The sequence below is a fragment of the Taudactylus pleione genome, unplaced genomic scaffold (genome assembly GCF_031769625.1).
Source record: "Taudactylus pleione unplaced genomic scaffold, aTauple2 ptg001167l, whole genome shotgun sequence".
Classification (NCBI taxonomy): Eukaryota; Metazoa; Chordata; class Amphibia; order Anura; family Myobatrachidae; genus Taudactylus; species Taudactylus pleione.
Window position 1 is genome coordinate 246552 of NW_028285568.1, and position 27070 is coordinate 273621.

The following is a 27070-nucleotide window of genomic DNA, read 5'->3' on the forward strand; positions in this document are numbered from 1 at the left end:
CAGATTTAATTTGAGGGTAATTACATCCAAATCAGGTGAACAGTGTAGGAATTACAACGGTTTCTATATATGCCTCCCACTTTTTAAGGGGCCAAATGTAATGGGACTATCAACTCAAAAGCTATTTCATGGACAGGTGTGGGCTATTCCCTCGTAATTTTATTATCACTTAAGCAGGTAAAAGGTCTGGAGTTGATTCTAGTTGTGACATTTGGAATCAGTTGCTGTCGACTCTCAATATGAGATCCAAAGAGCTGTCACTATCAGTGCAGCAAGCCATCATTAGGCTGAAAAATGAAAACAAACCCATCAGAGAGATAGCAAAAACATTAGGTGTGGCCAAATCAACTGTTTGGAACATTCTTAAAAAGAAAGAACGCATTGGAGAGCTCAGCAACACCAAAAGACCCGGAAGACCACGGAAAACAACTGTGGTGGATGTCAGTAGAATTATTTCCCTGGTGAAGAAAAACCACTTCACAACAGTTGGCCAAATCAAGAACACTCTCCAGGAGGTAGGTGTATATGTGTCAAAGTCAACAATCAAGAGAAGACTTCACAAGAGTGGATATAGAGTGTTCACCACAAGATGCAAACCATTGGTGAGCCTCAAAAACAGGAAGACCAGATTAGAGTTTGCCAAACAACATCTAAAAAAACCCATTACAGTTCTGGAACAACATCCTATGGACAGGTGAGACAAAGATCAACTTGTACCAGAGTGATGGGAAGAGAAGAGTATGGAGAAGAAAAGGAACTACTCATGATCCAAAACATACCACCTAATCAGTGAAGCATGGTGGTGGTAGTATCATGGCGTGGGCATGTATGGCTGCCAATGGAACTGGTTGCCTAGTATTTATTGATGATGTGACTGCTGACAAAAGCAGCAGAATGAATTCTGAAGTGTTTCGGGCAATATTATATGCTCATATTCAGTCAAATGCTTCTGAACTCATTGGATGGCGCTTCACAGTGCAGATGGACAATGACCCAAAGCATACTGCAAAAGCAACCAAAGAGTTTTTTAAGGCTAAAAAGTGCAATGTTACGCAATGGCCAAGTCAATCCCCTGACCTGAATCCGATTGAGCATGCATTTCACTTGATGAAGACAAAACTGAAGGGAAAATGCCCCAAGAACAAGCAGGAACTGAAGACATTTGCAGTAGAGGCCTGGCAGAGCATCACCAGGGATGAAACCCAGCGTCTGGTGATGTCTATGCGTTCCAGACTTCAGGCTGTAATTGCCTGCAAAGGATTTGCAACAAAGTATTAAAAAGTGAAAGTTAGATTTAGGATTGTTTAGTTTGTCCCATTACTTTTGGCCCCTTAAAAAGTGGGAGGCACATATAGAAACCGTTGTAATTCCTACACCGTTCACCTGATTTGGATGTAATTACCCTCAAATTAAATCTGAAAGTCTGCAGGTAAAGCACATCTTTTATATTTCATTTCACAGTCATTGTGGTGGTGAATAGAGGCCAAAATATGAAAATTCTGTCAATGTCCCAGTATTTATGCACCTGACTGTATATTTTTTGTGGATTGATAATAAATTTAATTTCACTTTTATTTATTTTTTTACACTGAGGAAGAGCACCCCTAATTGACAGAGCTAGGCACTAGGGGGGAGGGTTAGGCACTAGGGGGAGGGTTAGGGTTAGGCACTAGGGGGGAGGGTTAGGGATGGGCACAAGGGGGGGGAGGGTTAGGGTTAGGCACTAGGGGGGAGGGTTAGGCACTACGGGGGAGGGTTAGGGTTAGGCACTGGGGGGGAGGGTTAGGGATAGGCACAAGGGGGGGAGGGTTAGGGTTAGGCACTAGGGGGGAGGGTGAGGGCTAGGCACTAGGGGGGAGGGTGAGGGCTAGGCACTAGGGGGGAGGGTTAGGCACTAGGGGGGAGGGTGAGGGCTAGGCACTAGGGGGGAGGGCTAGGCACTAGGGGGGAGGGTTAGGCACTAGGGGGGAGGGTGAGGGCTAGGCACTAGGGGGGAGGGCTAGGCACTAGGGGGGAGGGTTAGGGTTAGGCACTAGGGGGGAGGGTTAGGGATAGGCACTAGGGAGGGTTAGGCACTGGGGGCGTGGGTTAGAGTTAAGCAATAGGGGAAGGGTTAGGCACTAGGGAAAGGGTTAGGTATAGGCACAAGGGGGAGGGTTAGGGTTAGACACTAGGGGGTAGGGTTAGGGTTAAGCAATAGGGGAAGGGTTAGGGATAGGCACTAGGTGGTTGGTTAGGCACTAGGGGGGAGGGTTAGGGTTAAGCAATAGGGGGGAGGGTTAGGATACTTACCGACAGGTGTTGGTATCCTAACCCTATGGGGATTCTGAGCACCAGGATCCCAAGCGCCGGCATCCTGTACCTAGACCCGTTCTGCTACCGATTCCTCTCCCTATGCACCGAGCATCGGACTCCTCTCCCTGTGCACCGAGCATCGGACTCCTCTCCCTGTGCACCGAGCATCGGACTCCTCTCCCTGTGCACCGAGCATCGGACTCCTCTCCCTGTGCACCGAGCATCGGACTCCTCTCCCTGTGCACCGAGCATCGGACTTGCCTTTCTCATTGCTATGTTACATTGCTTCCCTGCTTTCAGGTCTTCTGAATTAGTGATTCCTAAATCCCTTTCCTCCTCTGTAGTTCCATTATAGTATCCTTATACTATATTCAGCCGTTGGGTTTTTGAGACCAAAGTGCATGATTGTACATTTTTAGCATTAAACTGTAGTTGCCCCATTTTTTTGCCCCTTCCTCTAGTCTACCCAGACCCTCTGTCATTTGTTTTACCTCTCCTGGTGTGTCCACCCTGTTGTCTATCTTTGTGTCATCTGCAAAAAAGGCCTAGTTTCCCTTTGATACCATTTGCAATGTCCCGAACAAAAATATTAAAAAGCACTGGTCCAAGTCCAGACCCCTGGGGTACTCCGCTGGTAACCTTTCCCTCCTGAGAATGTGCTCCATTTAATACAACTCTCTGTTCCGATCCTGCAATCAGGTTCATATCCATTCAACCATTTTAGAATCCAATCCCATGAAATTTTTTTAGGCCTCAGTTGCCCTATTGGTGACCATCAGCAGGGTCCCCTTTACAGTCTGCGATGTGGGATCCTTACTAAAGTCTAAATAAGCTACATTTACGGCCCCCTTGATCTGTTACTTTGATCACCCAGTCAGAATAGTTAATAAGATTTGTTTGGGATGAACTCCCCCCAGTACATCCGTGCTGATTGGGATTCTGTAATACCCCTTTTACATCTCAATGCCGGGTCGCACTAGGGATTTTGTTCACGCGTCCAACCTGGATTACTCGTTCACACTGCATCTCGAACCGGGTTGAACCCGTTCTACAACCCTACTCGTTACCAGGATTGACCTGGCCTTATTTCAACCTTAAGCTGGCCACGCGCACACACACACACACACACACACACACACACACACACACACACACACACACACACACACACACACACACACACACACACACACACACACACACACACACACACACACACACACACACACACACACACACACACACACACACACACCGATATTTTATCCGATCTGGCCGATTATGACACATTGGAACGACAGATCGTGTAAAATATGGCCAAATTCGGAGTAAATCTGGAGTCCACACTCAAGATCGCGATGCGATGCGCGTCCCCGCTGGTCGTACATCGCATCTTCAGATCTGCTGTGCTGTAGGGCAGATCTGACAATCTAGGACACGATGCACTGTGACAGTCTGGATGCAGGAGGGATCGTATGAAGATTGGACACCAAATTGTGTGCGGATCGCTGTGTGTGTGTGCAGATCTCTGTGTGTGTGTGCAGATCGCTGTGTGTGTGCGGATCGCTGTGTGTGTGTGCAGATCGCTGTGTGTGTGCAGATCGCTGTGTGTGTGTGCAGATCGCTGTGTGTGTGTGTAGATCGCTGTGTGTGTGTGTGTGTGTGTGTGCAGATCGCTGTGTGTGTGTGTGTGCAGATCGCTGTGTGTGTGTGTGTGCAGATCGCTGTGTGTGTGTGTGTGTGCGGATCGCTGTGTGTGTGCAGATCGCTGTGTGTGTGTGTGCAGATCGCTGTGTGTGTGTGTGCGGATCGCTGTGTGTGTGTGTAGATCGCTGTGTGTGTGTGTGTGTGTGTGTGTGTGTGCAGATCGCTGTGTGTGTGTGTAGATCGCTGTGTGTGTGTGTGTGTGTGTGTGCAGATCGCTGTGTGTGTGTGTGTGCAGATCGCTGTGTGTGTGTGTGTGCAGATCCCTGTGTGTGTGTGTGTGTGTGCGGATCGCTGTGTGTGTGCAGATCGCTGTGTGTGTGTGTGCAGATCGCTGTGTGTGTGTGTGCGGATCGCTGTCTGTGTGTGCAGATCGCTGTGTGTGTGTGTGCAGATCGCTGTGTGTGTGTGTGCAGATCGCTGTGTGTGTGTGTGCAGATCGCTGTGTGTGTGTGTGCGGATCGCTGTGTGTGTGTGTGCGGATCGCTGTGTGTGTGGCCAGCTTAACCCTTTCATAATGCACAGTAACCGGGTTATTGCTGGCAGTGTCAAAGGGGGATAAATTGCTGGATTTAAGATATTCTACAACTTGTTTAGCTAGACACAGACAGTCATGTTCATTTATAATTGTACCAACCACAGTTTTATGTCTGTCACTTCTGATCACCATAATACTGTTTGTTGATTTTATGAAAACCTTTTTATATAATGAGATTCTGCCAGCTCTTCCATAATTAAAATGTCTGGTTGTGGCATTTTTTTAGGCTTCAGTTGCCCAATTAGGTGAGCCTCAGCAGGGTCCCCTTTACAAAGCATAGAACATTTATTGTACTGTAGTTTTGACCTTCCTATTTTGTGAAATAAAGGGCCTAATTTAGATATTCGTGTTATTACTCGTTACTAATCTTAAATGCCGCACCAACCAATCTGCTCCTGTCATTTTTCAAGCGCATTAGGAGCTGATTGGTAGGAGCACCATTTAAGACTAGTTTTGCGTGATAACAAGAATATCTCTTGTTGATAAATGTGGCCCATAGTCTCTATTCTAAAGGCAAAGAAATAACATTTTTGAATTTATAAATCACTCAACATAACTAGTTCTTGTTTGTATGACCTCTTACTGTACACACAGTACACACACAGATAGTACACACACAGAGCACACACAGACAGTACACAGAGTACACACAGTACACACACAAAGAGTACACATACAGAGTACACACACACACAGAGTACATAGTACACACACAGAACGCACACAGAGTACACACACACACACACAGAGTATACACACACAGTACACACTACACCGAATTATGATGATGATCAGAAAATTGTAATACCAAGAAGGAATAACGTAACTATGTACCTGGGGTGTGCACAGCACCCCGCTCCTAATTTCACTTCTATCACAGTACGCTGGACACCGCCTATTACTTACCGGGTCCGGCAGCACTGGAAGCCCAGGCTGCGGGTGGGGAGTCCCCGGGCACGCTGCTGAGGTGTCTGCTCCTGGGTCTCCTCGCTGTGCGGCTGCGGTGCAGGCAGATGCGGCTCCCCTAGGAGTGCGCGCTGACCTGCAGGAAAACGCACCAAACGTGACTATAAGAGGGAGGCGTATATGCTCCATTACCTTACTCCAGCGTTCCTGTGTTTACTTGCTATCCGATCCTGACCGTGGCTTGTTCCTGACCTGTTTTTCGTCTGCTCCCTGGTACTGCGTTTGGTAATCTGGTTCTGACCTCGCCCATCCTCCCTGACCTGCATACGTCTGACCCCTGGTACCATCTTGTCCGTTTGGTTCTGACCTGACTTGTTCTCCGCTCCATCCAGAGCTCACCAGCACCTGTATAGGGGAAGCTATCCCGAGGGCCGTGACCTGTGTGTCGGACGCAGCCAAGTCCATAACTTCTTGCGAGGGTCCCTGGTGAACACCACCGGCACATTAGACTCCGTGCCTCAGAAATAGGTCTCGCCAATCCCCAAAATACAGGCCGCATCCATTCTCTACCTGAGAGTTGCGACAACTTCACAGCGAAAAAAGGATAGCACATGGAACGGCTTTTGGTACAAAGAAATAAACTATAACCTTAAATGTAAAAACCCAGGTTCCTCAATCACATTTCAGAATTATCTACAATATCCTGCATACCCAGTTATAGGGTAAAACCACTGTAGGAACTGCTGTGCATCTTACAGTCATTAGTGTAACAGCAGAATAAGCTCTGTCACCTATGCTGTGTATCTTACAGTCATTAGTGTAACAGCAGAATAAGCTCTGTCACCTGTGCTGTGTATCTTACAGTCATTAGTGTAACAGCAGAATAAGCTCTGTCACCTGTGCTGTGTATCTTACAGTCATTAGTGTAACAGCAGAATAAGCTCTGTCACCTGTGCTGTGTATCTTACATTAGTGTAACAGCAGAATAAGCTCTGTCATCTGTGCTGTGTATCTTACATTAGTGTAACAGCAGAATAAGCTCTGTCATCTGTGCTGTGTATCTTACAGTCATTAGTGTAACAGCAGAATAAGCTCTGTCACCTGTGCTGTGTATCTTACATTAGTGTAACAGCAGAATAAGCTCTGTCATCTGTGCTGTGCATCTTACAGTCATTAGTGTAACAGCAGAATAAGCTCTGTCATCTGTGCTGTGTATCTTACAGTCATTAGTGTAACAGCAGAATAAGCTCTGTCATCTGTGCTGTGTATCTTACATTAGTGTAACAGCAGAATAAGCTCTGTCATCTGTGCTGTGTATCTTACAGTCATTAGTGTAACAGCAGAATAAGCTCTGTCATCTGTGCTGTGTATCTTACAGTCATTAGTGTAACAGCAGAATAAGCTCTGTCACCTGTGCTGTGTATCTTACATTAGTGTAACAGCAGAATAAGCTCTGTCATCTGTGCTGTGTATCTTACAGTCATTAGTGTAACAGCAGAATAAGCTCTGTCACCTGTGCTGTGTATCTTAGTCATTAGTGTAACAGCAGAATAAGCTCTGTCATCTATGCTGTGTATCTTACAGTCATTAGTGTAACAGCAGAATAAGCTCTGTCATCTGTGCTGTGTATCTTAGTCATTAGTGTAACAGCAGAATAAGCTCTGTCATCTGTGCTGTGTATCTTACAGTCATTAGTGTAACAGCAGAATAAGCTCTGTCATCTGTGCTGTGCATCTTACAGTCATTAGTGTAACAGCAGAATAAGCTCTGTCATCTGTGCTGTGTATCTTACAGTCATTAGTGTAACAGCAGAATAAGCTCTGTCATCTGTGCTGTGTATCTTACAGTCATTAGTGTAACAGCAGAATAAGCTCTGTCATCTGTGCTGTGTATCTTACAGTCATTAGTGTAACAGCAGAATAAGCTCTGTCACCTGTGCTGTGTATCTTACAGTCATTAGTGTAACAGCAGAATAAGCTCTGTCATCTATGCTGTGTATCTTACAGTCATTAGTGTAACAGCAGAATAAGCTCTGTCATCTGTGCTGTGTATCTTACAGTCATTAGTGTAACAGCAGAATAAGCTCTGTCACCTGTGCTGTGTATCTTACAGTCATTAGTGTAACAGCAGAATAAGCTCTGTCATCTGTGCTGTGTATCTTACAGTCATTAGTGTAACAGCAGAATAAGCTCTGTCATCTGTGCTGTGTATCTTACAGTCATTAGTGTAACAGCAGAATAAGCTCTGTCACCTGTGCTGTGTATCTTACATTAGTGTAACAGCAGAATAAGCTCTGTCATCTGTGCTGTGTATCTTACATTAGTGTAACAGCAGAATAAGCTCTGTCATCTGTGCTGTGTATCTTACATTAGTGTAACAGCAGAATAAGCTCTGTCATCTGTGCTGTGTATCTTACAGTCATTAGTGTAACAGCAGAATAAGCTCTGTCACCTGTGCTGTGTATCTTACAGTCATTAGTGTAACAGCAGAATAAGCTCTGTCATCTGTGCTGTGCATCTTACAGTCATTAGTGTAACAGCAGAATAAGCTCTGTCATCTATGCTGTGTATCTTACAGTCATTAGTGTAACAGCAGAATAAGCTCTGTCACCTGTGCTGTGTATCTTACAGTCATTAGTGTAACAGCAGAATAAGCTCTGTCATCTGTGCTGTGTATCTTAGTCATTAGTGTAACAGCAGAATAAGCTCTGTCATCTGTGCTGTGTATCTTACAGTCATTAGTGTAACAGCAGAATAAGCTCTGTCACCTGTGCTGTGTATCTTACATTAGTGTAACAGCAGAATAAGCTCTGTCATCTGTGCTGTGTATTTTACATTAGTGTAACAGCAGAATAAGCTCTGTCACCTGTGCTGTGTATCTTACATTAGTGTAACAGCAGAATAAGCTCTGTCATCTGTGCTGTGTATCTTACATTAGTGTAACAGCAGAATAAGCTCTGTCATCTGTGCTGTGTATCTTACAGTCATTAGTGTAACAGCAGAATAAGCTCTGTCACCTGTGCTGTGTATCTTACAGTCATTAGTGTAACAGCAGAATAAGCTCTGTCATCTGTGCTGTGCATCTTACAGTCATTAGTGTAACAGCAGAATAAGCTCTGTCATCTATGCTGTGTATCTTACAGTCATTAGTGTAACAGCAGAATAAGCTCTGTCATCTGTGCTGTGTATCTTACAGTCATTAGTGTAACAGCAGAATAAGCTCTGTCACCTGTGCTGTGTATCTTACATTAGTGTAACAGCAGAATAAGCTCTGTCACCTGTGCTGTGTATCTTACATTAGTGTAACAGCAGAATAAGCTCTGTCATCTGTGCTGTGTATCTTACATTAGTGTAACAGCAGAATAAGCTCTGTCATCTGTGCTGTGTATCTTACATTAGTGTAACAGCAGAATAAGCTCTGTCATCTGTGCTGTGTATCTTACAGTCATTAGTGTAACAGCAGAATAAGCTCTGTCATCTGTGCTGTGTATCTTACAGTCATTAGTGTAACAGCAGAATAAGCTCTGTCACCTGTGCTGTGTATCTTACAGTCATTAGTGTAACAGCAGAATAAGCTCTGTCACCTGTGCTGTGTATCTTACAGTCATTAGTGTAACAGCAGAATAAGCTCTGTCACCTGTGCTGTGTATCTTACATTAGTGTAACAGCAGAATAAGCTCTATCACCTGTGCTGTGTATCTTACAGTCATTAGTGTAACAGCAGAATAAGCTCTGTCACCTGTGCTGTGTATCTTACAGTCATTAGTGTAACAGCAGAATAAGCTCTGTCATCTGTGCTGTGTATCTTACATTAGTGTAACAGCAGAATAAGCTCTGTCATCTGTGCTGTGTATCTTAGTCATTAGTGTAACAGCAGAATAAGCTCTGTCACCTGTGCTGTGTATCTTACAGTCATTAGTGTAACAGCAGAATAAGCTCTGTCACCTGTGCTGTGTATCTTACAGTCATTAGTGTAACAGCAGAATAAGCTCTGTCACCTGTGCTGTGTATCTTACAGTCATTAGTGTAACAGCAGAATAAGCTCTGTCATCTGTGCTGTGTATCTTACATTAGTGTAACAGCAGAATAAGCTCTGTCATCTGTGCTGTGTATCTTAGTCATTAGTGTAACAGCAGAATAAGCTCTGTCATCTGTGCTGTGTATCTTACAGTCATTAGTGTAACAGCAGAATAAGCTCTGTCGCCTGTGCTGTGTATCTTACAGTCATTAGTGTAACAGCAGAATAAGCTCTGTCATCTGTGCTGTGTATCTTACAGTCATTAGTGTAACAGCAGAATAAGCTCTGTCATCTGTGCTGTGTATCTTACAGTCATTAGTGTAACAGCAGAATAAGCTCTGTCATCTGTGCTGTGTATCTTACAGTCATTAGTGTAACAGCAGAATAAGCTCTGTCACCTGTGCTGTGTATCTTACAGTCATTAGTGTAACAGCAGAATAAGCTCTGTCACCTGTGCTGTGTATCTTACAGTCATTAGTGTAACAGCAGAATAAGCTCTGTCATCTGTGCTGTGTATCTTACAGTCATTAGTGTAACAGCAGAATAAGCTCTGTCACCTGTGCTGTGTATCTTACAGTCATTAGTGTAACAGCAGAATAAGCTCTGTCACCTGTGCTGTGTATCTTACAGTCATTAGTGTAACAGCAGAATAAGCTCTGTCACCTGTGCTGTGTATCTTACAGTCATTAGTGTAACAGCAGAATAAGCTCTGTCATCTGTGCTGTGCATCTTACAGTCATTAGTGTAACAGCAGAATAAGCTCTGTCATCTGTGCTGTGTATCTTACATTAGTGTAACAGCAGAATAAGCTCTGTCATCTGTGCTGTGTATCTTAGTCATTAGTGTAACAGCAGAATAAGCTCTGTCATCTATGCTGTGTATCTTACATTAGTGTAACAGCAGAATAAGCTCTGTCATCTGTGCTGTGTATCTTAGTCATTAGTGTAACAGCAGAATAAGCTCTGTCATCTGTGCTGTGTATCTTACAGTCATTAGTGTAACAGCAGAATAAGCTCTGTCGCCTGTGCTGTGTATCTTACAGTCATTAGTGTAACAGCAGAATAAGCTCTGTCACCTGTGCTGTGTATCTTACAGTCATTAGTGTAACAGCAGAATAAGCTCTGTCATCTGTGCTGTGTATCTTACAGTCATTAGTGTAACAGCAGAATAAGCTCTGTCATCTGTGCTGTGTATCTTACATTAGTGTAACAGCAGAATAAGCTCTGTCATCTATGCTGTGTATCTTACAGTCATTAGTGTAACAGCAGAATAAGCTCTGTCATCTATGCTGTGTATCTTACAGTCATTAGTGTAACAGCAGAATAAGCTCTGTCACCTGTGCTGTGTATCTTACAGTCATTAGTGTAACAGCAGAATAAGCTCTGTCATCTATGCTGTGTATCTTACAGTCATTAGTGTAACAGCAGAATAAGCTCTGTCATCTGTGCTGTGTATCTTACATTAGTGTAACAGCAGAATAAGCTCTGTCATCTATGCTGTGTATCTTACAGTCATTAGTGTAACAGCAGAATAAGCTCTGTCATCTATGCTGTGTATCTTACAGTCATTAGTGTAACAGCAGAATAAGCTCTGTCACCTATGCTGTGTATCTTACAGTCATTAGTGTAACAGCAGAATAAGCTCTGTCATCTGTGCTGTGTATCTTACATTAGTGTAACAGCAGAATAAGCTCTGTCATCTGTGCTGTGTATCTTACAGTCATTAGTGTAACAGCAGAATAAGCTCTGTCATCTGTGCTGTGTATCTTACATTAGTGTAACAGCAGAATAAGCTCTGTCATCTATGCTGTGTATCTTACAGTCATTAGTGTAACAGCAGAATAAGCTCTGTCATCTATGCTGTGTATCTTACAGTCATTAGTGTAACAGCAGAATAAGCTCTGTCACCTATGCTGTGTATCTTACAGTCATTAGTGTAACAGCAGAATAAGCTCTGTCATCTGTGCTCTGTAGGTGTCCGCGCTCTGTCACAGGCTCTGCAGCAGAGGATGGAGCGGTACAGATCTGCGGCACAACAAGCTAAAGCCAACGGGGATGACAGGAAGGCCAGGATGCATGAGCGCATTGTCAAGGTATGAAAAGGAGTTTAATTACTGATAGGAAAAAAAGATATTTCTCTAGAAACTATTGTAATGCTCGCAAAAAATAAAAAATATGTTTTTAAATGTTAATGTAACAGATTGTTTTTGTGATGCAACAAAGCTACTCATGCTCCTGTTTTAGGGGTAGGTTGTTTTTTGTTTTGTTTTTTTACATCAAAATGGTAACAAACTAACCACGGAAAATAAAAATCAGTAAACAAAAATAATATATTGTTTCTTCTTCGGGGTCCATAGGGTCCACAGGGATACCATGGGGATATTACGGTTGGAAGACAAGGCACCAAACAGTTAAAGCTTTGGCTCCCAGAATGCCCCGGGTCCTCCTCCATATATACCCCGCTCCTAGCCATAGGACTTCAGTTTGTTGTTTGGTGCGGCAGGATCAGATGCACCTTTGGATCAGGCAGTTCTAAGCTCTTATTTTATTTTATGCTTTTTGAGTTGGCAGTACTTAGTGTCTGTAGTAAGACGCACGGAGTGTGACTCCATCTACATACGCCGGGCCGTAACATCCGTAATTGTGCTGATGATTTTGGCGGGTTGTGGCTGAGCTTAGCTAGCAGCAATGCTGCGACCTGGACTGCAGTGGACGCTCGGCGATGTCAGGTAAGGCGATTCCTCGCTTACGGGGAATCGCGAGCGGCAGTCCTGGCTTCTGGTGTCAGAAACGCACCAGAAGCCGCTGCTGTAAGGACCAGGGATTATCCACCTCCTTACTACACCAGCCAGGGCTCTATTGTCTGACGCCGGGGATCGGCAGCAGACACAATCTGCTGCCACGAGGCCAGCGTACCCGGCTGGTTAATGCAGCTTAGTGGAGGTAGGTGCTCCCCTGGCAACTCCAACCCAGACGCAGTCCCTACGCAGGGTTTCATGCGTCTGGGTTGCTCTGCCTACCCCCCATGTTTATGAGACGCTCACGGTCCACGCTCAGTGCGCTGCTGTAGCTGTTGGTCTCAGGAGGATCTGGGTCAGTCTCCCTGTATACCTCTCCCTTGGCTAAGGTATATAGTGCTCTATATCCTACCATTCCTTTGTGTTGCTGTAGTTGATTTAGAGACAATTTGTATTTATATTACATGTGCATTGTATGTGACTGTAATTATATTACATGGGCATTGTATGTGACTGTAATTATATTACATGGGCAGTGTATGTGACTGTAATTATATTACATGGGCAGTGTATGTGACTGTATTTATATCACATGGGCATTGTATGTGACTGTAATTATATTACATGGGCAGTGTATGTGACTGTAATTATATTACATGGGCAGTGTGTGTGACTGTAATTATATTACATGGGCAGTGTGTGTGACTGTAATTATATTACATGGGCAGTGTGTGTGACTGTAATTATATTACATGGGCAGTGTGTGTGACTGTAATTATATTACATGGGCAGTGTGTGTGACTGTCGTTATATTACATGGGCAGTGTGTGTGACTGTCGTTATATTACATGGGCAGTGTGTGTGACTGTAATTATATTACATGGGCAGTGTGTGTGACTGTAATTATATTACATGGGCAGTGTGTGTGACTGTAATTATATTACATGGGCAGTGTGTGTGACTGTCGTTATATTACATGGGCAGTGTATGTGACTGTAATTATATTACATGGGCAGTGTGTGTGACTGTAATTATATTACATGGCCAGTGTGTGTGACTGTCGTTATATTACATGGGCAGTGTATGTGACTGTAATTATATTACATGGGCAGTGTGTGTCACTGTAATTATATTACATGGGCAGTGTGTGTGACTGTCGTTATATTACATGGGCAGTGTATGTGACTGTAATTATATTACATGGGCAGTGTGTGTGACTGTAATTATATTACATGGGCAGTGTGTGTGACTGTAATTATATTACATGGGCAGTGTGTGTGACTGTCGTTATATTACATGGGCAGTGTATGTGACTGTAATTATATTACATGGGCAGTGTGTGTGACTGTAATTATATTACATGGGCAGTGTGTGTGACTGTAATTATATTACATGGGCAGTGTGTGTGACTGTCGTTATATTACATGGGCAGTGTATGTGACTGTAATTATATTACATGGGCAGTGTATGTGACTGTAATTATATTACATGGGCAGTGTATGTGACTGTAATTATATTACATGGGCAGTGTATGTGACTGTATTTATATCACATGGGCAGTGTGTGTGACTGTCGTTATATTACATGGGCAGTGTATGTGACTGTAATTATATTACATGGGCAGTGTATGTGACTGTATTTATATTACATGGGCAGTGTGTGACTGTAATTATATTACATGGGCAGTGTATGTGACTGTTTGCTAGCTGCTGCCTGATACTGTTTCTTTTTTTATTATTTATATCTGTGAATTATAACTATCACTGTTATTTCTTTCTGAGTACTACACGTTCATTGAGATTTTCTGACGGCTGTCGCATTACTTTGTGATTGTTGCCTTTACATTAAACATGTCTAAAGATAAAGGGAAGCAGGAGGGGGAGAGACATGTGCTGGTTTCATGTATATCATGTATGGCCTATGGGGGTCATTCAGACCCGTTCGCGAGCAAAGGACGCTCGCAAACGGGTTGATGTTGCCCAACTGCGCATGCGCACGACGGAGGGAGCTCCGTCGTGCGCATGCGCGAGACCCGGACTGCGACAGCCAAGCTGTCGCTCCCGGTCTCGCACCAAAGGGGGCGTGCTGTCGATGTTGATTGACAGCACGCCCCCTTTGGTGGGCGTGCCAGGGGCGTGCCTGCCAGATGGAGGCGTTCCCATGGGAACGCCTACCGTCTGAAGCCGGCCCCACTGACATCACTAGTGATGTCAGTGGGAGTGATTTTGGCTCTGATGGAGCCAAAATCACTCCAGGGCTTGCTGCAGCGAGACCCTACCGCAGGGTCTCCGTCGCAAGCCCGATGGTCAAGCCCATCGCGACCATCATCATGGACGCTCGCTATAGCTGTGGGTGGTAACCCACAGCTATGCGAGCGTCCATGAGGACGCTCCAAAAAAAGGTAGGAGGGCCCTGATTCAGAGCGAGCGCTCTGGTCAGAGCGTTCAGCTCTGAGTCAGGCCCTATGTGTCCTCACATGACATAAAGGAGGGTTTGTGCTGTCTGTTATAAAGAGCCACCTCACCAGTCCGGTTATCTGTTGTTGGACAAGAGCCGTCTTGGGTTGCTTCTTTGTCCCAAGTTATGATGCAGGAGGTGGATAGTTTGGCTACTCCGACGATGCTTTCTTGGATGGGGTGTCCACATATGTTTACACCTCATGGGCATTCCTCTATAAAGGATGTGTATAGCCATTCTACTCAGAGTATGACGCCGGACAGACCGGTAGTGACTAAAGCACCTAAACGTAAGTTGTCTTTATCTCAGTCTGTTCAACATATAGATTGAGACGCATTATCAGAGGAGTCAGATGTTGCACAGGATTCCTCTCCAGGGTCTACTTCTGGGGAGGAGGATCATCCATCTACTGTGGATGTTACTTCTTTGGTGAGGGTGGTTAGATCAGTCCTAGATATTCAGGATGATGAACCAGCTCATAGTAAGAAGACCCGAATGTTTAATCACCACCGAAAGGTGGTCAAAATGGTATTTCCTGAGTCTGAACAGCTCACTGAGCTTATTGAGGAGGCAGGGGGTAACCCTGATAAGCGATTTTATGTAGATAGGAGGATAAAATCACTGTATCCCTTTCCACATTCTCTATGTTAAGTGGGAGGTACCGCTTACTGTGGATGCTCATGTAACACATCTAATCAGAAATGCTACATTGCCTATTCCATAGCATCTTCTCTGAGGGATTCCACAGATACAATGACTGAAGCAAATATGTTCATCATCTGGAGCTGGTACCTGTCTGGCTATAGCTGGAGCCTGGGCAGCCAAGGCTGAATGGATTGAGGCATTGGAAAATTCTCTACCAAAGAGAACAGATGATGAATATCTCCCACATATGGGAAGCAGATTCCTATGTGGGATGCTGCAGTGGTTGCTGGAATTTTAGCTTCTAAGGCATCAGCAGCTTCCATAGTAGCATGCAGGGCCATTTGGTTAAGATCTTGGAAGGCTGATACAGGATCAAAGAGGGCGCTGGAAGTTTTACCTTTTCATGGAAAGTTACTTTCTGGAGCATTTGAAAGATAAAGCAACCACAGATTCTGTTAGTATAATTAAAAATCACTCAAACCAGTAGCAACAATGTATATAATAAATGAATTATATCTTTATTAAGACAAAGCAGCCAATGCTTATAAATTCAATAAGAGCAATAAAACACACATGTAAATAATGAAATTGCATGTAAATAATGGTTCCTAAAATGTATGAATATAGAGTCCCGGACTTTTGAACAACATTTGGTGAGACCCTCTGAAGAATTCCTCCATACACAAATATATTTTTTGAACTGATGTTGATTAGTTCATCATCCGGTATAAAAGTTACAAAGTAATAAATGGGTGTCGATATTACCTTCCGTATAGTTGGATCAGACCTAGATCTGGGTATATGACCACAATGTGGATGATGGTTACCGTGGCTGAAGATGGCAGACCTCCCGATCTCGACCCAGCTGACGAAGGAGATGCAGAGGGGAGTGGGTGGTCGCTCTAATGCTCCAGGTCCGGCACAGGAGGGGCAAAACAATGTACTCCGTGCTCTATGAGTGAATGGGTCGTCTGACCAAGATGCACGCGCTCTACCCGGCCAGCGGGGAGACTTGGGAAGAATTGAATGACGCCGCTCTGAGGCTCCGTGTCAGGGGGAAAGGAACAGAGGGCTCTGCGTCCCGGATGGGTATGGAGGATATTCCACTGCAAGCTGATAGAATGGCTTGAAGCTTGCCAGGCACGGTGTGTAGACGTGCAGAGAGAGCCAGTGATGAGACTCCAGGAATCAAAAACCGGGTAGATGTAGCAAAATCAAGCACCAACGCGTAATTTTTCTCTGTAATACTTTAATATTACCAACGAAACCTACTATCATTTATAGGAAAAATAAATCACTTAAAATATACTTGCACCGAGTATTCTTAAGATTCCCACTAGGACTTTAGAATCCAGATTAGATTGGCTTCCATCCAGACCTCCCGGTTTCTATAAATGCGGTTCTACTAGATGTATCACATGTCACCATGCATTAAATAAAACAAAAACTATTAACCTTGAGGGAATGGATAAGAGCTACACCATTAAGCAATTCATTAATTGCAATACTAAATATGTGGTGTATGTGTTATTGTGCAGTTGCAGGGACGTTAGATATGTTGGTAGAACCATTAGAGGTTTAAAAGAGAGATTCCTAGAACATAGGAGAAACATCCTGAAAAAAAACGTTTTACATAGTGTCTCCCGACACTTTATGGATAAACATAAGGGTGATATATGCTCCCTAAGAGTTTTAGGAATAGAATCAATATTGCCCACTTCTAGACAAGGAGATAGATTTAGAACTCTATGTAAACGAGAAGTTTACTGGATTTTTAATCTCAATAGTCTCTACCCTGACGGTCTTAACGAACAAATTGAGTTAAATACTATTATTTGACTAAACCTAGCGCTATTCTTATATATATATATATATATATATATATATATATATATTTTTTTTTTCATCCTTATTAACATAAGACTTATAGAATTGATCTCACATAGGTACATACCAATTTGTCGCTTATTGTTTTTATTCGTTATACGTGTGTATATATACATATGTATATGGGTGTGCACCCATATTTGCATGTATATGTATATATACACAAATGATTCTGCCTGTTCTCCTCTAGAATTATTGTTCTTATGTCTTCCGTTCTTATCAGTAAATATATGTATGTGCATTTATAAAGTGTCTGCTCTGAGCCATTCATGTGCCTTTAATAGGATCAAACTGCTTTTTCACTCAAACCAGTAATTAACTATACTCACATGTATCTAATGCTGATTAATTGCTGAAGGTACTTAATCTGTTCAAACTTGCAATGCCTCATTCACCTTGAAAAAGGCGTCAGAAGGACGTTGAAACGCGTTGGTGCTTGATTTTGCTACATCTACCCGGTTTTTGATTCCTGGAGTCTCATCACTGGCTCTCTCTCACGTCTACACACCATGCCTGGCAAGCTTCAAGCCATTCTATCAGCTTGCAGTGGAATATCCTCCATACCCATCCGGGACGCAGAGCCCTCTGTTCCTTTCCCCCTGACACGGAGCCTCAGAGCGGCGTCATTCAATTCTTCCCAAGTCTCCCCGCTGGCCGGGTAGAGCGCGTGCATCTTGGTCAGACGACCCATTCACTCATAGAGCACGGAGTACATTGTTTTGCCCCTCCTGTGCCGGACCTGGAGCATTAGAGCGACCACCCACTCCCCTCTGCATCTCCTTCGTCAGCTGGGTCGAGATCGGGAGGTCTGCCATCTTCAGCCACGGTAACCATCATCCACATTGTGGTCATATACCCAGATCTAGGTCTGACCCAACTATACGGAAGGTAATATCGACACCCATTTATTACTTTGTAACGTTTATACCGGATGATGAACTAATCAACATCAGTTCAAAAAATATATTTGTGTATGGAGGAATTCTTCAGAGGGTCTCACCAAATGTTGTTCAAAAGTCCGGGACTCTATATTCATACATTTTAGGAACCATTATTAACATGCAATTTCATTATTTACATGTGTGTTTTATTGCTCTTATTGAATTTATAAGCATTGGCTGCTTTGTCTTAATAAAGATATAATTCATTTATTATAGACATTGTTGCTACTGGTTTGAGTGATTTTTAATTATACTAACAGAATCTGTGGTTGCTTTATCTTTCATGTACTTGTTATTGAGTGGGACTGACTACCCCACACAACCACATTGAATCTGTTCAGTAAATATCAACCCCTCAGCGCTTGGGCTGTATCTTGTGTACTTTCTGGAGCATTGTTTGATAAACTAATTTCTACTCTGGCGGCTTCAAAGTCAGCAGGTCTGCCATCTAAGTCACATAGTAGAGCTAGGCAGGTTTCTTTTCAGTCCTTCCGTCCTCAAGGAAGAGCAAAAGGACAGACTTTCTCTAGGCCGACTAGTTTTTCATAAGTCAAAGCGACAAACTAAGAGGTCTGGCCAGGCATGACGTTCAGCTTCTAAGCCGGACAACAAACCCTCGGCCTGATGGAGCGGGCCTCCTCCTGGGGGATCCCGGGGTGTGGGGCCGACGACTTTAGCTTGCGGATTATTGGCATCAAACAACTACAGATGCCTGGGTCCGAGAAATGGTCTCTCAGGGGGGGTATGCCCTCTTTTTCATGAGACATCCACACAAGAAGTTTCTGGTGACAAAGCCTCCCTCAGATGTGGACAAGGCCTTGGCTTTTCAGGAAGCCATTAACTCCCTGCTACAGGCAGGGATAATGTTATGCAGTCAGGAAGCCGGCGGACCTAACACGGACAGCCAGCTTTCCGACTGTCATATCCCGGCGTCGATATACCGACGCCTGTCATTAGACATATGCCGGGAGCCCGTTGCCCGGCATCCCGATCGATGGGATGCCGGGCGCGGATAGCCGCTTTTAGGGTTCCCGGGGGGGGACTTATGGTTAGGCACCCCCCCGGGAGGTTAGGTTTAGGCTAGGGGGGTTAGGCACTGGGTTCGGCACCCCTAAGGGAGAGTTAGGGGGTAGAATTAAGTTAGCTAATACTTACCTGAGGATGCTGGTGTCGGGATTCCATCTGCCGGGCAAGCGTCCGGCGGTAAATCATACCGATTCCGGGGTAATAGTCCCAGTTCCTGTGTCCCAACAAGGAAGGGGTTATTACTCAAATCTATTTCTGGTCCAGAAGCTGAATGGGGCATATCGACCTATACTGAATCTAAAAACCCTTACATGGTTTCCCTGGATATTCAGGATGCATATCTGCATATTCCAATTATCCCATCCCACCACCAATTTTTACGGTTTGCTGTCCTTCAGCCCCATTATCAATTTCGGACTCTACCCTTTTGGCCTTTCTATGGCTCCCCGGGTATTTGCCAAAATAATGCAAGTCATGACGGCTTATCTCAGGCGTCACGGAGTCAGAATACTGCCATATCTGAACGACCTTCTGATATTGGCACGGATTCCGGTGGTTTTACAAAACCATCTTCAACTGACCATAGCCTGCCTACAAAGGCACGGCTGTATCATCAATTGGAAGAAATCATGGCTTTCTCCAACACAACAGATGGTACACCTGGGAGCATTTCTAGATTCTCCAGCACAAAGGGTGTTTCTGCCAGAGGACAAGATTGGGGCCTTATCAGAGTGGTTACACATGCTGCTATGCAAGCAAAGAGTATCCATTCTGTCAGCAATGCAGGTGCTGGGATCAATGGCATCGACCTTATACATGGGGGGTATGCTCCGTGCCATTCCAGGCCTCTGCAAAGGTGGATTCTCTCTAGGTGGAACAGATAGTATCATTTAATACGGTCCTAGATGATCTTTCTCACTCCAGAGGTTCATCAGTCTCTCCTGTGGTGGCTAAAAAAGGAGCATCTAAACAAAGGGCGCCCGTCGTGGTGCCTCTGCTGAACAATTGTGCAAGGCTGCCACGCGGTCCTCTGTCCACAGTTTCCTTGGGTTTTATGCCTTTGATAATTCTGCCTCTCAGGATGCTTCCTTTGGGCAATGTTCTCCTTTCTGCTCAGGAGCGTCCCCCACCCTAGGGGAACTGCTTCAGGAACATCCCCATGGTATCCCTGTGGATCCCTATGGACCCCGAAGAAGAAATATAGTGATATGGTAGACTTACCTAGATCACGCCTTTTCCACAGGACGCCCACCCTGACACATCTGGCTTCATTGGGTGATTTTCTTCGGTCACAGATTCATCTTCTGCAAGAAAGTTTCTGGTGTACGATTGTTCTTTCTTCTCTACTTTCCTTCTCCTACCTTGAGGCTTGTTAACTAAACTGAAGTCCTATGGCTAGGGGCGGGGTATATATGGAGGAGGACCCAGGGCATTCTGGGAGCCAAAGCTTTAATTGTTTGGTGTCTGGTGTACCAATCATAATATCCCTGTGGACCCTGTGGACCTTGAAGAAAAGGAGTTACCTAGACAAGTCTACCTTAACTCTATATTTTATATTTCTCATTCATCCGCTTGGGGGACACTGTTCCATTAGGACTGTTTAAGCTCTTCACTCTTCTGCATCCCAATCCTGCAGGGAACTCTGTTTTTTGTTGTTGATTGATTTAAATGCTGCCATGGCAGCCGGTGTTTTTAGTAAACAAAAGTACTAGCTTTAGCTGCTCGAGAACCAGATTGGACTGTGAAATAGCCGGTCTCATTACCTCCTCCTGCTCCCTACATGGGACTGTCCTGCGCGGGGGACCCCTTCATCATTTCTAGGGCTGTGGGTGACTGGGATCCGTGCCACAGCACCATCAGGCATGTGCACCAGCGAGCGGCAGCGTGATTGACATTCCGCTACCAATTTAAGTGAGAATTGAGGTGTTTAAATTGCTTTCAGCTTCCTGGTATCTGAGCCTGTAATGGCTGCTGAGCCTGTAATGGCTTTATGAGGAGATGGGGTCATTTGGTAGCAGCCTGGGTAAATGCAGCCCCACTCTAGGATCAGTTAATCCGTATGGGGGCAGGATGGACGCTGATGGTGTGCTGGGCCTTGGAGGAAGGTGCAACACTGAGCCAGCAGAACAGCTCTCTCCTTGGCAGGATTTACCTGATTGCACTGCTTGAAAAGGGACAACCCTGTCTGCAGCTCCTGAGTCACCTACTAAGGCCCCAGCTGCAGGGAAGTATTCCTACAGCTGAGGTTTATTGTCCGTGGGTTTATAGCTACTGGGATAGCTGTGTATTTTGTTGCAGTGTTTCACTTTCCAGGTTGTGTACCATGCATCTGTCTTTTTCCTTTCTCATCTGTCCTAGAGTTTCTATAATAATAATACTTTGTCATTGACAGCACAAGTGATGTCAACGACAAAACACAGCAATATACCACATAGCAAAACAGGCAGCAAATGACACTACAATGTAACACCATATAACAATATGAGCTAACCGTTTAACATCCGCATGGCTGTAAGAAAGATACTATTATGCAAACGCTTTGTGGGAGTGCGCATAGCTCTGAAACGCCTATTATATGGCAATTTCTCAGAAAAAACATGATTAGGATGGCTGGAATCTGCTAAGATAGATCTAGTTTTCTTTCGGAGCCTTTTTTCATATATCTCCTGCGTGTGCGGTAACACCCTCCAATAATACTACTAGCCGTTCTAACCACCCTATCCAACGCCCTACGTTCAGCCACGGCACAGTTCCCTTACCCAGCAACAATACCATAGGTCAGAACACTTTCCACTAACACACGCAGATCGCAAACAACGCAGGAAGAACAAATGGTGATGTGTCTTCTTAGCCAAGAAGTCTGAATTTAAGAACCATGACACAGTATTCGAGATCTAGAACTCCAGCAACATAAAGGAGGGCACTACCTCAATGGTCAAACCACCTAGGCACACCGGGGCCTTTATAGGAGTGCCACATTTCCTGAAATCAATAATCATTTCCTTTATTTTCATTGTATTAAGGAGGAGACTGTTACCACTGCTCCACTCACACATTCTAGCCACCTCCGCTCTTTAGGCAAGTTCATCCCCGTTAGTTATTAAGCCAATGATAGTGATGTCGTCCGCAAATTTATGTGTGCAAACTCCTCTACAAAAATAGTGTGAAGTACCTACTTTTCTAGTGGGCACCATGTTATTTGAACTGATATACTGTAAGTTTATTTTCATAGTCCTCTTGTTTTTAGCAGTACTGCTGCAGTGCTCCTGCCAAGTTGTGATGAACTGCGACGGTGGGGATGGCTTGGGAGTGCCGATGTTGGTTCTTTCTAACACTCCATGTAAATCCAGCCTCCATATCACTTTTTTGAACTGACACTTTTATTAAGATACTTAATATTCACTAAAAATTACTGCCCAGTTTGTCCTAATTACTGAATGAATGGTGAGTGGACACTGACTGTCTTTATTATTTGTGCAGTTTGTAGGGGGGCATGACACTTTCTCTATGCCTGGAATTGCGCTCTGCTCTAATGCAACTTGAAGATTCCAGTAAAAGTATAGGCTGAAATGGCTCTGAGCCATGGCAGAATTGAAGCTCTTTGGAGGTGTGTAAATGGCCATGCACCCCTTGGCATGGCATAGAATGCCAATAAGATTGCACACTTTCCATGATTTTATCTATCCTCCTTATTAAAGGTGGCCACAATCTTATTTCACTGCTTAATAATAAACGTATTTATCTGCAGCAATACCAGGATGCCATACGAGCACAGAATGCCGGGAGACTGCTAAATCTGGCAGAACTCCCAGTTCCTCCAGGTAAGATCTATATATTTCTATTACTTGTCAATTCTGGATAACTCAACCTTCCAGCTGGTCATTAACCATTCTACAGGCATCAGAAAACTGGGTAGGTACATAGATTTGGGAAACTTTCTGGTAAAATAATGTGGCTTTTTTGTAGGGTTCCCACCATTGCCTGGTATGGAGAGCACAGAAGGCATAGAGAGTGTGGCAAAAGCACTGGAAGTCGCTCATAATCTGGCAAATGCTGATGAGGGAGCAGAGGATGAAGATGATGAGGTTGGTAAATACTTATTGACTGCTGATTAATTCACACATGTTCTCCAAACTGTCACTCAGATGTTACATGTTGTGCTCTTGCTTCTTAGATGAGTGACAGTTCACATGTTATATGTTGTGCTCATGCTCCTCAGATGAGTGACAATTCATACACGTTACATGTTGTGCTCTTGCTTCTTAGATGAGTGACAGTTCACTTATGTTACATGTTGTGCTCATGCTCCTCTGATGAGTGACAGTTCACTTATGTTACATGTTGTGCTCATGCTCCTCTGATGAGTGACAGTTCACTTATGTTACATGTTGTGCTCATGCTCCTCAGATGAGTGACAGTTCACATGTTATATGTTGTGCTCATGCTCCTCAGATGAGTGACAATTCATACACGTTACATGTTGTGCTCTTGCTTCTTAGATGAGTGACAGTTCACTTATGTTACATGTTGTGCTCATGCTCCTCTGATGAGTGACAGTTCACTTATGTTACATGTTGTGCTCATGCTCCTCAGATGAGTGACAGTTCACATGTTATATGTTGTGCTCATGCTCCTCAGATGAGTGACAATTCATACACGTTACATGTTGTGCTCTTGCTTCTTAGATGAGTGACAGTTCACTTATGTTACATGTTGTGCTCATGCTCCTCTGATGAGTGACAGTTCACTTATGTTACATGTTGTGCTCATGCTCCTCTGATGAGTGACAGTTCACATGTTAAATGTTGTGCTCATGCTCCTCAGATGAGTGACAGTTCACATGTTATATGTTGTGCTCATGCTCCTCTGATGAGTGACAGTTCACTTATGTTACATGTTGTGCTCATGCTCCTCTGATGAGTGACAGTTCACTTATGTTACATGTTGTGCTCATGCTCCTCTGATGAGTGACAGTTCACTTATGTTACATGTTGTGCTCTTGCTTCTTAGATGAGTGACAGTTCACATGTTATATGTTGTGCTCATGCTCCTCAGATGAGTGACAATTCATACACGTTACATGTTGTGCTCTTGCTTCTTAGATGAGTGACAGTTCACTTATGTTACATGTTGTGCTCATGCTCCTCTGATGAGTGACAGTTCACTTATGTTACATGTTGTGCTCATGCTCCTCTGATGAGTGACAGTTCACTTATGTTACATGTTGTGCTCATGCTCCTCAGATGAGTGACAGTTCACATGTTATATGTTGTGCTCATGCTCCTCAGATGAGTGACAATTCATACACGTTACATGTTGTGCTCTTGCTTCTTAGATGACTGACAGTTCACTTATGTTACATGTTGTGCTCATGCTCCTCTGATGAGTGACAGTTCACTTATGTTACATGTTGTGCTCATGCTCCTCTGATGAGTGACAGTTCACTTATGTTACATGTTGTGCTCATGCTCCTCTGATGAGTGACAGTTCACATGTTAAATGTTGTGCTCATGCTCCTCAGATGAGTGACAGTTCACATGTTATATGTTGTGCTCATGCTCCTCTGATGAGTGACAGTTCACTTATGTTACATGTTGTGCTCATGCTCCTCTGATGAGTGACAGTTCACTTATGTTACATGCTGTGCTCATGCTCCTCTGATGAGTGACAGTTCACTTATGTTACATGCTGTGCTCATGCTCCTTAGATGAGTGACTGATGCCATACTGGGCATAATTGTTTAATGTTATGATAACCACACAGTTAGCTAACCAATAGGTCAGCGAGTCATGGGTTAGATGGCTAGCATTGTGTAGGACCCCTTCTAGCCCGGACGGAAGACCTCTGGAGAGATATTAACCCATTACGTCTGGATAGCTTCCCACAGCTCCCTGAACTTTATAGGTGCAGTATCTTTGGTGTGAATGGCCCTCTCCACCACGTCCCATAAATGCTCAATTGGGTTCATGTCGGGCGAACGTGGTGGCCACAACATTCATCAGAGCTCTCCAGAATGTTCCTTGAACCAATTCTGGACAACTTGGGATCAATGACACGGGGCATTATTCTGATGGAATATTCCATCATTCTGGGAGTACATGAAGTCCATTAAGAGCTGCAAAAGGTCAGCAAGCAATGCACCGTAGCAGTTACCGGTGAATAACTTGTTCAGGTAGACCAGCCAACCTAACCCATGCCACATGAACACCCCCCCACACACACCATTATGGAAACACCACCGGCAAGAGGATTTGGATAAGGGAAAGAATGCACCTTTCTGGTTGCTCGGCTCGCCAAGGCCACCACCATCCCCATTCCGAATGCAGCATCTTTAGAAGACAGACCGGATAGGAATTGCGTCTGTCATATATGTGGCTTCTCTCAGGCTTGTTCTGTGACTGCTGGACCAACAAAGCGGCAGAGAAATGGGCTGCACAGCTGCTCAGTAAGTGGTTACAGCCTGATTGCTTTTAGTGAATCCATCCAGGGACATGTTTACCTACATGAGTGACTCGGAAATAGTTTGATCCTTAGATTTGTTTTGCCAAATACTCTCCTGGCTTAAATGCTGGGAGACAGACCCTGGAATCCGAATGAGTATGGAAGCTTTGCCTTTTGCCAGATCTGTACTGGATTCCCACATTGCTCACTGTAGGAGGTGAACTCTTCACTGGAAGTAAATTCCTAAAACTCAAAGAAAATGGTCCTTTCGTGTCTCAGGGGAGACACAGGGTGCTTCCCCGAGAGGATGATCTGCCAGCTACCAGGGAGACGGGCTCTGGACGGGGAAGATACCACGTGTCTAAGCCATTCTAAAATCCGTGGGCATGACTGGGCCCTTCCCCACTTGGACGTCCTGTGGTATAGGCCTGTCTGCTGTGCAATGGGTGGGAAGCATCATTAAATGCCCTCTACCCACGAATGTTGTCATAACGTTGCTCCAAGGAGACTAGGTGTCTCACCTTTCAGGCATCAATCTCATCTCAGCTGCAGTCGGGGTGATTGTTCATGTTCTGCCAAACGAGGCAGGTTTAGAGTTACTCCTACCTGTTCTTTGTTCCAAACTCGGATTTGTTCTTTTCAACCTTGAATCTGAAGACGATCAACTAACATCTGTGAGTTACCAAGTTCAAGATGGAGTCATTAAGCACAGTCATCAACTCTACAGAGCAGGAGAAGTTCATTGCCTCCCTGGATAGGAATATGCAAGTATGCATCTTTTATATCTGGAAAAAGCATCAATGCCTTCTTGGGCACTGCCAATTCAGATCTCTCCACTTTCCCTAGCCACAGTTCTGTGAGTTTTTACCAAGATCATGGCGAGGCATTTGTGATCCACGGAAGTCACTTACATTCCATACCTGGACGATCTCCTGATGAAGGCTAGGTCAGAAATTTTGCTCTGGTGCCAAATGCAGCTGACAACAGAGAGTTTGGAACAGCATGGTCTATTCTTCAACACCAGGTGTCACAAGATGTTTTTGCTTGAGGACAAGATCTTTGCCCTGCTGTCTGTCAAGTGTGTTTTCATTCTGCTCTGCATGAAGTTGCTTGGCAGGATGGTATCCTACTTAAAAGTGATTTTGTTTTCGAGCTTCCACTCGCGGACGTTTCAGCTCCAACTTCTCGCTTGCTTGTCTCGAACAAATCCCGGCCTCAGTAATACAGTCCCTGCTGGGGTGACTCAACAGACACAAGCTGGCACACGATCAGCCTCTGTCAAACTGGCAGTGGACCAAAGTGACCATAGATGCCGGTCTGCAGGGTTGGTGTGTGGGGACAATGGGCGTTTGTCTCCCAAAGGGTTGGTTTCTGGCAGAACTTCCCTCTAGCCATGTGCTGTTCTTCTGGCTCTTCTTCAGGCAAAGTCCAGATTCAGTTGGACAGTGCTATAGCTGTTGTGATGATGGACACAGC

At 44.4% G+C, this 27070-nt stretch overlaps 1 protein-coding gene across 4 annotated transcripts in view; it reads left to right on the top strand.

The window, feature by feature from the left end:
- CC2D1B (coiled-coil and C2 domain containing 1B) overlaps positions 1 to 27070 on the top strand; it is a 160997-nt gene that overhangs the window by 65626 nt on the left and 68301 nt on the right. For all 4 annotated transcript variants that reach the window (XM_088462248.1, XM_088462249.1, XM_088462250.1 and 1 more), the window contains 3 exons: positions 11434 to 11552; positions 22902 to 22974; positions 23120 to 23238. In XM_088462248.1, the coding sequence (XP_088318374.1) occupies positions 11434 to 11552; positions 22902 to 22974; positions 23120 to 23238 (311 nt within the window). The remainder of the gene's footprint in view (positions 1 to 11433; positions 11553 to 22901; positions 22975 to 23119; positions 23239 to 27070) is intronic.